We start from the raw sequence: 11,623 nt of genomic DNA, 5'->3' as shown, positions 1-11,623 counted from the left end.
GCTTTGTCCTCCGGGAGCTTACATGCTTTGGTGGAGGAGACAGACACTGATCATATAAACAAGCTAGATGAAGCTGGATGATGACCGTGAGACGCTGAGAAAGTGAAGCGGGGACAGGGAACAGAGGGCACGGTGCACTAGGTACGCTGGTGGACAGGGAGCCTCGCCAAGGAGGGGTGTTGGGGCAGGGACGTGCATGAGGAGAGGGGGTGTCATGCGGATTTCTGGGCGAAGAGTCTCTAGGCTGAAGGAACAGCAGGTGCCAAGGTTCTGAGGGGAGTGTCCTGAGAGAGGCGAGATGGGGCAAGGGAAGGGGTGAGCTCCGACAGGCAGCCGGGGACCAGATCCCAAAAGGCCTGCAGGGCCACGGGAGGGAGGATCAGGTGGAGTTTTAACCCTGGAGGGTTGGGACCAGGACCCTGGATTGGGGTGTCAGATTGAAAAGAACTCCTTTAGCCCTGGCTGGTTTGGCTCAGTGGATAGAACGTCGGCCTGTGGACTGAAGGGTCCCAGGTTCTATTCCGGTCAAGGGCACATGCCCAGGTTTCAGACTCCATCCCCAGTAGGGGGTGTGCAGGAGGCAGCTGATCAATGATTCGCTCTCATCATTGATGTTTCTATCTCTCTCTCCCTCTCCCTTCCTCTCTGAAATCAATAAAATTAAAAAAAAATTTTTTTTAAAGAACTCCTTTATTTTTAAAAATATGTTTGTAGTGATATTTTTCAGAGAGAGAAAAAGAGAGAGAGATAGAAACAGCGATGAGAGAGAAACATCGATCGACTGTCTCCTGCATGCCTCCTACAGGGGATCCAGCCTGCAACCCCGGCATGTGCCTGACCTGCATCTGATCTGTGATCTCTGGTGCATGGGACCCCACTCAGCAAATGGAGCCCCACCGCTGGGCTGAAAAGAACTCCTTGGGGGCTGTTTGCAGAAGGACCACCAGGGGGCGAGTGTAGAAGCAGGGGGAGAGGGAAGGGAGGGGTGAGGAGGAGAAGGATGGGGAGGGGAGAGGGGGGGATGTGGTGAGCAGGACGGGGAAGGGAAGAGGGAGGGGAGCGAGATGATGGTGGCTTGGACAGAGGGGTGGTCTGTGAGGGGTGTGAGGTGTGAAGAAAGGCTCCATGTGGTACACCCTGAAGGTAGAAGCAGCCACACTGGCTGCTGGAACACACTATCCAGGAACGCAGCTACATGGAGGACTAACGTAGCTAAGGACTCCAGGCGGTTCAGCCCCTCCTGGGGGCGGGGAGCTCTCCCTAGTTACCTTGTTCCTTTTCCCACAAGGGGCATTTCCTCTGTTTACAATAACTACCTGGAGGCTGAGAGAGGCTGAGTGACTGCTCAGTGCCCACAGCAGAGCGGGGATGTGATCATGGGTGCCTTCCCCGAAGGACTTTGGGAGGATTAAGATACTGCCTGACACACAGTGGGTGCTCACATGATTGTGAGTTTACAGAAGATTTCCTACTAAGGGCCCCTATTTCTTTACATTCATAGACTCTCCCCGCAACTTTATTGAGCTATAATTGAGCAATAAAAATTGTATGGATTAAACGTGTACAATGTGATGTTTTGATACAGTCATAAACGTTTTGTTATTGTTAATCCTCACCCGAGGGTATTTTTTCCCATTTTTAGAGAGAGTGGAGGGGAGAGCAGGAGGGGAGAGAGAAAGAGGGAGAGAGATTGATGTGAGAGAGACACATGGATTGGTTGCCTCCCGCACAAGCCCACTGGGATCGAACCTGCAGGATACATGCCCTTGACTGGGAATCGAACCCATGACCCTTTGGGGGCATGGGCCAACACTCTAACCACTGAACACACCAGCCAAGGCCAGTCATAAACTTTTAAAAGGCTGTAAGCAGTACACATCCACCAGAATGGCTAAAATTAAAAACAAATATAACAACCAAAACCCCGACCGTGCCAAATGCTGGCAAGGATTCGGGCAATGGGAATGCTCATCATTGCTGATGCGAATGCAAATGGCACAGCCCCCCTAGAAGACAGCTTGGCAGTTTCCGAGAAAGTTAATCCTGTGCTTGCCATAAGACCTCGTGGTCCAGTTCTAGGTACTTACCCGGGAGAAGTAAAAATGTGTGCTCACGCAAAACCTGAGCACGAATGCTGATAGTTCAGAGCGGCGTTATTCATCACTGCCCGCCCTGTGAATAACCCGGATGTCCTCAGCTGGCAGGTGGGTGGCCACCTGCGGCCGCCCACGCAGCCCTTTCCGTGTGCGGGACTATGCACACTACACAAGGGCTCCGGGCTTGGTGTGTCTTCCTTCTGTTTTGTTTCTACACGTTCTCCTGTCTTGTCACACTGGCCTGTCTCCTCGGGGTAAATTCTCAGGGTCAGAATGTCGGGGTGAGTGCAGTTAGAATGTGGGGGTGTGTGCAGTTAGAATGTCGGGGTGAGGCACACTCCCCCTCCAATGAGCATGTCTGTGCCATCCCCCCACAGGCACGTACCTCCCAACCTCTAAGGGACCCCATGAGACTTGCAACCAGGGGAGCCACGGGCAGCGGTAGCTCGCCCCAGGCCAACCCCTGCACCTGTCTCCAAGGCCCTTTCCTCTGACCTCTCAGTGAGCGAGAGCAGCCCCGCCTACGCTCTCCTGTTGCTTCTTCTGGGCTGTCCCTGTGTCACTGTCCCAAGTGTATCTTTGCTGCCATCCTGGACCCGTTACCCTTTGGCCCAGTGCTGTGTAGCCCTTCGCTTTGGATAGTCCCATCCCCCGTCCACTTTTCCTTAAATAAATTCCATTTTCTTTTTCATAAAAGTAGAATGTTGGGGTGAGTGTAGCTAGAATATAGGGGTGCATGTATTTAGAATGTCAGGGGGTGTGCAGCTAGAATATCGGGGTGAGTGCAGTTAGAATGTCGGGGTGCATGTAGTTAGAATGTCAGGGTGCACAGAGTTAGAATGTTGGGGAGTGTGTAGTTAGAATATTGGGGTGAGTTACCTAGAATGTTGGGGGAGTGCAGTTAGAATGTCGGGGTGCATGTAGTTAGAATGTCAGGGTGCACAGAGTTAGAATGTTGGGGAGTGTGTAGTTAGAATATTGGGGTGAGTTACCTAGAATGTTGGGGTGAGTGCAGTTAGAATGTCGGGGTGCATGAGCTAGAATGTTGGTGAGTGTCTAGTTAGAATGTCAGGGTGAGTGCAGCTAGAATATCGGGGTGAGTATAGTTAGAATGTTCGGGTGAGTTACCTAGAATGTGGGGGTGAGAGCAGTTAGAATGTTGGGGTGCGTGTAGCTAGAATGTTGTGGAGTGTGTAGCTAGAATGTTGGGGTGTGCAGGGCTCAGTCCTTGGACCTCTTCCTTTAGTCTCACGCACACTTTAAACCCCATCTCTGGGATGACGGCTCCCACATCTACACCCCAGCCCAGACCTGGCGCCTGAGCCCAGATACCCACCGCTGGCCGTGACCGTGAGGGCACCTCGGATGTGAGTGTCACGTCACGGCAGAGCTCTGGATGGATGTGCTGCTCCCCTTCTGTCCCCCCTCCCCCCCCCAGTCTCTCACCTCGGGTCAGTGGCAGCTCCGTCCCCCACGTCTCGGTCAGAGGGCCCGGGGGCGGCGCTGGCTCCTCCTCTCTCCCACCATCCACTCTGTGGGGAGTCTCTTCCATCCACCTCCACAATCAATCCAGAAGGCTGTCCCTCCCCACCACCGCTCCAACCCTGACGTAAGCCACCACCTCTCTCACTGGGATCCTTGCAACAGCCTGCAAACTGCTTCCATGCTCGCCGCCTTGGTCTATTGCAGTGATGGTGAACCTATGACACGCGTGTCAGAGGTGACACACAAACTCATTTTTTTGGTTGATTTTTCTTTGTTAAATGGCATTTAAATATATAAAATAAATATCAAAAATATAAGTCTCTGTTTTACTATGGTTGCAAATATCAAAAAATTTCTATATGTGACACGGCACCAGAGTTAAGTTAGGGTTTTTCAAAACACTGACACGCCGAGCTCAAAAGGTTCGCCATCACTGGTTTATTGCAACAAGCAGGAGGAGGGTTTGTTCAAACAAACCAGACCCCTCCAATGACTCCCCTCTCGCCCAGCCCTCTGAAGGCCTCCCATCTGCCTCCCCGGACCCCAACCTTGGCTTAGGGATCATCTAACATCTACCATCTCCTTCTTGTCTACTCTGCTCCAGCCACACACCTCCTCACTGTTCTTTGCACACACCAGGCAGGCTCCTGCCTCAGGCCCTTTGCACTGGCTGTTCCCACCGCCTGGAATGCTCTTCCCCCAGATGTCTGCACAGCTCCCTCCCTTATTTCCTTCCTTGAGGTTGTTTTCAAACATTAACTTCTCAGTGAGGCCTTCCTTGATATTCCTTTTTAACACGCACATGCACACGCACCATTCTCCCTCATTCCCCTTTTACTTTTTCTTCTTCCACGAGGGAGGCCAACCAAACTGGTTTGTCTGGAGCTGCGGGGCTTCCTGGGACTTGAGACTTTGGGTTGTAAAACTAGGAAAGTCCAGGATGGTTCGTCACCATATGTAAGCACTTGTCACACCGGATATGCTGTTGATTAGCTCCCCGACTAGAAGCTACACTCCACGAAGGCAGAACTTTTCGTCTGCCTCGTTGACTGCTGCATCCCCAGTACAGCAGCCGCGTTGGGCTCACAGAAGATGCTCCACAGAGACTGTTGAATGAGGGGAGGGGCCTGTGGCCAGCCTGGTCCCCAGAGGCGTTCTGGGGCTTTTAAAACACCCTCCAGGAGGCAGGCAGCCTCCGGTTGGGAGCAGGCAGAGTGCTGGGCCTGGAAATGGCAAAGATCTACGACTTGACTGTCGGCCATCCTCAAGGGCAGGAGCTGGCAGCATCTGACCTGGTGGAAGTGGCTGAGGGTGTCCGGGCCCAGGCCGGGGCCGCTGCAGGTGGCCTGCTGACCACTGCCACCCCCTAGTGGCTCCTTATGAAAAAGCAGCCTCACCCCCCAGCCAGGGGGCCTAAGAGAGGTGCCTGCCTCCCCTCTTCCACCCACCTCGCCCCTCCTGTCTTCCCCGCTTGGCTTTGCTCTATTGCTCTGCTGCCTGGGAGAGCCTTGATCTGCGTGCAGCAGGCTACAGCCTGGCCCTGGCACCCACCGGCTGTGTGAGCCTGAGCCAGGGATGAAACCGCCCCAAGGCTCAGTGTCCCACCTGGAAAATGGGGTGATTACTCCTGAGGGTGAAAGGAGAGCATCCATGTCAGGCTCCCAGCACAGGGCCTGGCCCAGCAGGTGCTGATGATGGGATGATGGTGCTGACGATGGTGGTGATGGTGCTGCTGCTGCTGCTGACCATCACACCTGGCACTCGATAGGTGCTCAGCCAGGGGCCTTGCTCTCTCTCCGCCCCATCAGGGAGGCCAGGCTGCACGTGAGACTCCCGTGGGTGCTCCTGAAACACACCCGTGCCTCCCACCCCAGACCAAGGAAGTCAGAAGCCTTTGGGGACGGCTACAGGCGGTGGCATTTCCAATTTTTAGTTTATTTTTCTATTTCTAGGGGTCTGTTTGAAAGACCCCAGGTGATACTAACGTGCAGCCCAAGGTGAGAACCACACTGGTGACCAGCCGCCCGGGTGACCTCGGACATTCCGGCTTTACCACTGAAAGGCCCATGCCCCGGGATCCCCCTCAGGGCTGGGCAAACCGGAGGCTCGGTCACCAAATCGGGACACACGGCCTGGGCACCGGTAACTAGAGAGCGACTGGGCTCAGTGTGGGGTGGTGGTCAGAGGCCCCGGGGCAGCCGTGGCAGGAGCCAGGCCCTGAGCGGGAGAGCGGCCGCTGGGCTCAGTCAGACAGGTCTCCGTCCTCGGGGTCGCCAGGGCTCCAGCCGCTGGCCGCCCGCTCCACGGCTTTCACCCAGCGGCCCCGCAGCTCCTCGGTGTCGGCCTTGAAGGTGTACAGCTGGCCGGACTGCTGCAGCTGGAAGACTCGGGGGTCCCCCTGGGGCCCCGTGGTCACCTGGTAGCCCAGCAGGGGGATGGAGGTGTGAGCCCGGATGTCCTGGGAGGGAGGAGAGAGCCGTGAGCCGCTGTCCTCCCATTCAGCCCCGCTGCCTCAGACAGTCACACACCTGCCCCCACTGCCCACAGACCCGGGAGGGAGGAGGGCTGGCGGGAGGGCATCAGGGGACAGGAGAATTGGCTGCCCCTTGAGGACAAAGCAGTTGTGCCCTGGAGTCTGGGCCCAGCCTTGGAAGCCACTAATCCTGTGGCTCCAGAGAACTATGTCCGCATTGGGCCTCAGTCTCCAAATCTGAGGTATGGGGCCAACAATATCCCCTCCCCCACCCCACATGCTGTGAGAAGGCCAAGGCCTGGGCGCAGGCGGGGCATTACCTGGGGGGCCGCATAGATGTAGAGCACGAGGGGGTCGTCCCGGGGGATCACACACCAGCCCCGGGTGCTGCTCTTGCCCCACTTGTCCCCGGCGAGCTGCAGGAAGCTGCTCATGAGGCTCCGCTCGGCCCCCGCCGTGGACCCTTTCTACAACCAGAGGACAGAGCCCGCTGTGTGACTGCGTCGCTCTGGGAGCTGGACAGTCACTGTTTCCGGTCCTGCAGCCACCCTGCAGGGCAGTTCTTGGTCCCTGAGGCTCAGAGAGGTGCCATCATGGGCCTGTGGTCACCAGCTGGCCAGTGGCAGAGCTGGTCAAACCCTGGTCAGCCTGTGTTGCCTAATGGTCAGCGAGGGCGTGACGGGGGCTGGACCTAGCACAGTGGGGAGGATTGGAAGGCAGGCAGATGCCCACGGAAAGGAACCAGCTGGAAGCCCGGGAGCTGTGATTGGCTGGAATAGGCTGGTCTTCTCCCCTCCCAGGGGCAGTGGGATGCCCACTGGCCTCTAGTGAGGGGGGCAGAGGGCACACTGTGCCAGGCCGGGTCACACTGTGTTTGTAGCACGAAGCTGAATCCAGCTGGCGCCCACAGGTGCTGCCCAGCAGCGAGGGAGCAGCTGGGAGGGCCTGGGGGGTGAGCCGCTCAGCCAGGCCCAAGGGCAGCCGCGAGGACGGCTGTGGGGAGGCCATGGCGCTGGCTCCTAACTCGCTGGGTGACCGCCGGCAAGTCGCTGCTCGGGGCCTGGGTTCCCCTGAGACAGGTCCCTGAGTCCCTTCTGGTTAGAATGGAGTCTCCCATCTGCCTCTTCCCAGCAGTGAGACCCTGACCTGGAGCCTCGGTTTCCCCATCTGTAAAATGGAATCGGTACCCCCGCTCTCTTCATCTGCTGGGGACGTGAACAGGGACTGTCGGGAGAGGCTGTGCGGTCACTGGATGGGGACACAGGGAAGGTGGCAGGGCCTGGGCGACAGCCTGGACCCAAAGCTGCTTTCCTGTGGGGACAGCAGGTTGCTGGAGGAGGGGTAGGAGGGGGTGTTGTGGGCAGAGGGAGGAGGGAGATTGTGGCCAGGCGGGCCTTTCCTCCGCACCCAGGACAGTGCCCTCTCGTGGCAGCCCCCGCAGCCCTTGGCCGCACGGAGGATGGCGCCCTCACCTCCAGGATGCCCCGCCTCTTGTCCTCCTTGTCCTCAGGGAGCACGTGGCCGGTGAGGAAAGTGTAGCAGCGGAGGCAGACGCGGTTGGGCCTGTTGGCGTCATATTTGAGCTCAGCCCGGTAGTCGGAGCACCTGGCGCACACCACCTGAGGGAGGAGGGCGGGGGGCCGTGGCCTTGGGTGAGGCGGGAGGACCATGTGGTATACCTTGGCTGGGAGTGGGGGAGGGGGTGAGAGTAGCTGGGGAGGGGCAGGAGGAAGAAAGGCAAGGCTCAGAGAGGAAGGCAGGCAGAGGGGCATCCCTGCGCGGGCAGAGAGCCTGCTGCCCGCACCCCGCAGCAGGAGGAGAGCCCAGTCTGGGCCTCCCCAGCCGGGGGCTGACGCCGGGTGCCTCTGCTGGTGCCGGGTGCCGGGCTTCTCTCCCCTCCAGATGCCCTGAGTGCAGGCAGCTGTCAATCCCAGCGCTTCCCTGCACTCCTGTACCTGATTCCCTTCTCCCGGTGCTCTCAGTCCCCTCCACCATCCCACTCCCTCTCCCAGCAGCCAGGCGGGGCCTCTGTCCTCGCCTCACAGGGAACTCGGGGCAGCCAGAGGGGCGGCCACTTGCCAGGGCCGCACAGCTCACTGGCTGCAACTGGCCCTCCACCAACAGGACATGTCCTTCCGCAGTTTAGATGTAAGATTCATGCAAATTTTGCATTCCGCTCAATCCCAGAAACCAAGCCTGTTCCAGTACAAAAATGACGGCTGGTTGTTTTGCCAGGAAGACCTGCCCTGGTTACTCCACCACGGAGAGGCCCCAAGAAGGCCACGTGGATCAGGCCTGGGGCGACCGGGTGAAAGAGGCATGATGAGGCTCGAAAAAAAACACGGGGTGCTACAGGACATGACTTCCAGGAAGACTGGGGTGCCACTGTGTGTCCAGGATGTGGGCTTGGAAATGAGGGCAAGAGAGAGAGGGGAGAGGAGAGGGCTATTCCGCAGTGAGCCCCGGGGTGTGCCCAGCTCAGCGGGGGCCGGAGGGCCCCGCCCTCGCCAGGATTCCCGTCTGGCAGGCGGGAGACAGAAACTGGGCACCCAACCACCGAGAGGATGACTCACGCAGTACAAAGGTATCCCAGGCGGGAGGAACCCTCGCCGGGCCAAGGGCACCTCACATCCGCACACTGGGGGCTTCGACTACCTTGGGAGTATTTTATTTTTATTGGGATTTAATTGTTAAATGTTATTAGTGTGTATATCTTTTCTCCTCCTCCAACTTTTCATTTTGAAAAACTTCAAACCTGCAGCCAAGGTGAAAGAATAATTCAATGATACTCCCCCACCACCCATTCCCCAACTGTTAACATTTTTGCCACATCTGTGTTACCTCTCTCTGTATATGTGTGTTTTATTTTTTCTGAACCATTTGAATGTAAATTATAGTCATCGTGACGCCTCACCCTTAATTATGCAGCTGGGATCTCCCAGGAGCTAGAGCACGCTCCTGCCTACACTCACTGCCAGGTTTCACATGGACACAATGTCATTATGTAGGTGCGGCTCCCAGCAAGCCCCGCCCCTCCGTGTCCCAGCAACCACCTCCGGGACTGCTTCTGTTTCTGATCCAGGATCCAGGATCGTACATTTCATTTCGTTGTCAGAATATTTTATTGCTCCCATGTACCTGCCTCCCGGGTTGTTATATTATCCTTCGTGCCTGTTTGTACTTCTTAACTACTTTAAATATTTTTTTAGGAACTACTTACTACATCCCAAGTGTGAATGGACTCAAGTCTTATTTACAGACGTGAATCACCGAGAACAGCAGCTAATCCCCGGATCCGGGATGTAACTCTCTTCAATCTCCACATAGGTGTGTCCCAGTCCTAGACATTCGCTCTGTGTTCTGATTGCACTTTAACACCATTCGGGGACACCTCCCTGAGCCAGCCTGCCCAGCTGGCCTCCGGTCCCCATCCCCAGAGTTCATTAAGACTAAGGTCCGCTTCTCTGTTTGCAGAGAGAAGTGGGGGCTGGCTGTGATGTCAGCAGAGAGCAGCTCAGTGCGGCAGGTGTCACACAGCCGGTGAGCTCTGCCTGGAGGGCCAGGCCCCTTCCTCCTTCGCCTGTGACTCCTCCTCTGAGGGGCCTGAGCCCTGGAGGAGGGAGGAAAGGAGGAGGAGAGGGAAGGGGCACCTTCCTTAGCCCAGGCCTCACTACCGCCCTGGAGGCAGGCATGATCATCCCCACTGCACAGGTGAGGAAGCTGAGGCCGGAGCTGGGCGGGAGAGTTAGCTACAGAACTCAGATGCTGCAGTGCTGAGGGCTTGGAAGGAGCGGAGAGGAGAGGACAGCTAGTGAGGCGAGTCATGAGGAGAGGACGAGGGCGTTGTTACAGGCGTGGGGCTGACGAGGTGGGTGCAAGGCCGGAGAAGGGCTGGGGCTTGCATGCCCCTCCCCCTGACACTGGAGACCATGTCCCGGTGCCGGGTCTGGGGGCCTCGGGAAATGGTAAGGGAGCAGGTGAGTTAATAGGGTCACTTTGGGGAGTGTCCTGAGCACATAGTTTAGGGGGAGGATGCGGGTCCTGCTTCACCGGTGGGCACTGTGAGGTCCAGACAGGCCCCTCCCACGCCTGGCGCACCTCATGCCAGCCCCTCTGGGCTGCACTGGTTGGAGCGGGCTAGTTGGCAGGGAGGGGTGCTGGCAGGGGCACTTACGTAGCCGCAAGCCCGGCAGTGGTGGCGGCGGCGCGTCAGGGCGTTGAAGGGCTCCTGGCAGCGCATGCACATGGTCACCATGTTGTCCCGGACCCACTGTGGCGCCCGCAGGCCCAGCTCCTCTGACTGCAGCTGGGGGCACAGGGCGGACACTTCATCACCTTCTTTTGCCCACTCCGGAGCCCGGGCCCTGCCCACCTGCTCGGTGAGATTTGTGTGGGCTTCCCAGTGCCTCACCCCCGGGGAGCGGGCTGAACAGGCGAGGCCACAGGGCAGCTCAGTTACTATCGTTCCATTTCACAGGTGAGCAAACCGAGGCCCAGAGCGGTCTAGTGACTCCGCACAGCCCCCCAGCAAGCCAGCGTTCAGAGCTCAGGTCTGAAAGGAGTCACCCTCTCCCTGACCCACCCCTCCTGCCTGTGCCTGGAGGAGACTGAGGCCTCCCTGGGGCTAGGTGCCTGGAGGAGACTGAGGCCTCCCTGGGGCTAGGTGCCTGGAGGAGACTGAGGCCTCCCTGGGGCTAGGTGCCTGGAGGAGACTGAGGCCTCCCTGGGGCTAGGTGCCTGGAGGAGACTGAGGCCTCCCTGGGGCTAGGTGCCTGGAGGAGACTGAGGCCTCCCTGGGGCTAGGTGCCTGGAGGAGACTGAGGCCTCCCTGGGGCTAGGTGCCTGGAGGAGACTGAGGCCTCCCTGGGGCTAGGTGCCTGGAGGAGACTGAGGCCTCCCTGGGGCTAGGTGCCTGGAGGAGACTGAGGCCTCCCTGGGGCTAGGTGCCTGGAGGAGACTGAGGCCTCCCTGGGGCTAGGGGCCTGGAGGCCGCCAAGGGGATTGTTTGCTGGTGGGAACCTCTGGTACTGAGTCTCTGACAGGGTGCTGCTGGGGTGGGTGGGCTTCCCCGGTCCTTTCAAATCACTCCTGGGTGACATCCCCGCCCTCGGAGCTGCCTGGGGAGGCTGGCGGCTCCAGGAGGAACACTAAGTCTTCCTTACCTCCTGGCCCTGGGCGGCTCCCTCGGGGCCCTGCACCGCAGCCTTGAAGGTTTCATTCCGCTTCTCGATTTGGTCAATAGCTGCTTGGCAGGCCTGGGGAGAGGGCAAGGGAGTCGTTAAAGGGGGGACAGGGGGGCTTATTCATCGGTCCATCCATCCACACACTTGGCAGACACTGCTGAGAGCTGCTGGGCGCTGGATACTAAGCGCACACGGGCTGACTCCAGGAGAGAAACCATCACCCCCAGACTACAGATGTGAACACTGACGCTCAGGGGTGTGGACTGACTTGTTCCAGGCCACCCAGCTAGACAGTGAGAGGCAGCAAAATTCTAACTCAGGTGTGACTCCGAACTGCCACCGGGCAGCTCCAGAGGAAGAGCAGGGAGCAGCGGGCACCGCACAAA

At 58.1% G+C, this 11,623-nt stretch overlaps 1 protein-coding gene across 1 annotated transcript in view; it reads right to left on the bottom strand.

Annotated features, from left to right (window-relative positions):
• Positions 1-5,495: 5,495 nt before the first annotated feature.
• The window catches only part of FGD2 (FYVE, RhoGEF and PH domain containing 2), a 27,687-nt gene continuing 21,559 nt past the window's right edge, over positions 5,496-11,623 (bottom strand). Inside the window, exons 12-16 of the mRNA XM_014545714.1 lie at positions 11,217-11,352; positions 10,229-10,360; positions 7,527-7,673; positions 6,375-6,521; positions 5,496-6,039 (exon numbers count right to left, since the gene is read on the bottom strand). Coding sequence (XP_014401200.1) covers positions 5,824-6,039; positions 6,375-6,521; positions 7,527-7,673; positions 10,229-10,360; positions 11,217-11,352 — 778 coding nt within the window. The 3' untranslated portion in view covers positions 5,496-5,823. The remainder of the gene's footprint in view (positions 6,040-6,374; positions 6,522-7,526; positions 7,674-10,228; positions 10,361-11,216; positions 11,353-11,623) is intronic.

This window comes from Myotis brandtii, unplaced genomic scaffold (genome assembly GCF_000412655.1).
Source record: "Myotis brandtii unplaced genomic scaffold, ASM41265v1 scaffold420, whole genome shotgun sequence".
In the NCBI taxonomy this organism is placed as follows: domain Eukaryota; kingdom Metazoa; phylum Chordata; class Mammalia; order Chiroptera; family Vespertilionidae; genus Myotis; species Myotis brandtii.
Note: the sequence above shows the minus strand (reverse complement) of the source record. Positions and strands in the feature narration are given on the sequence as shown.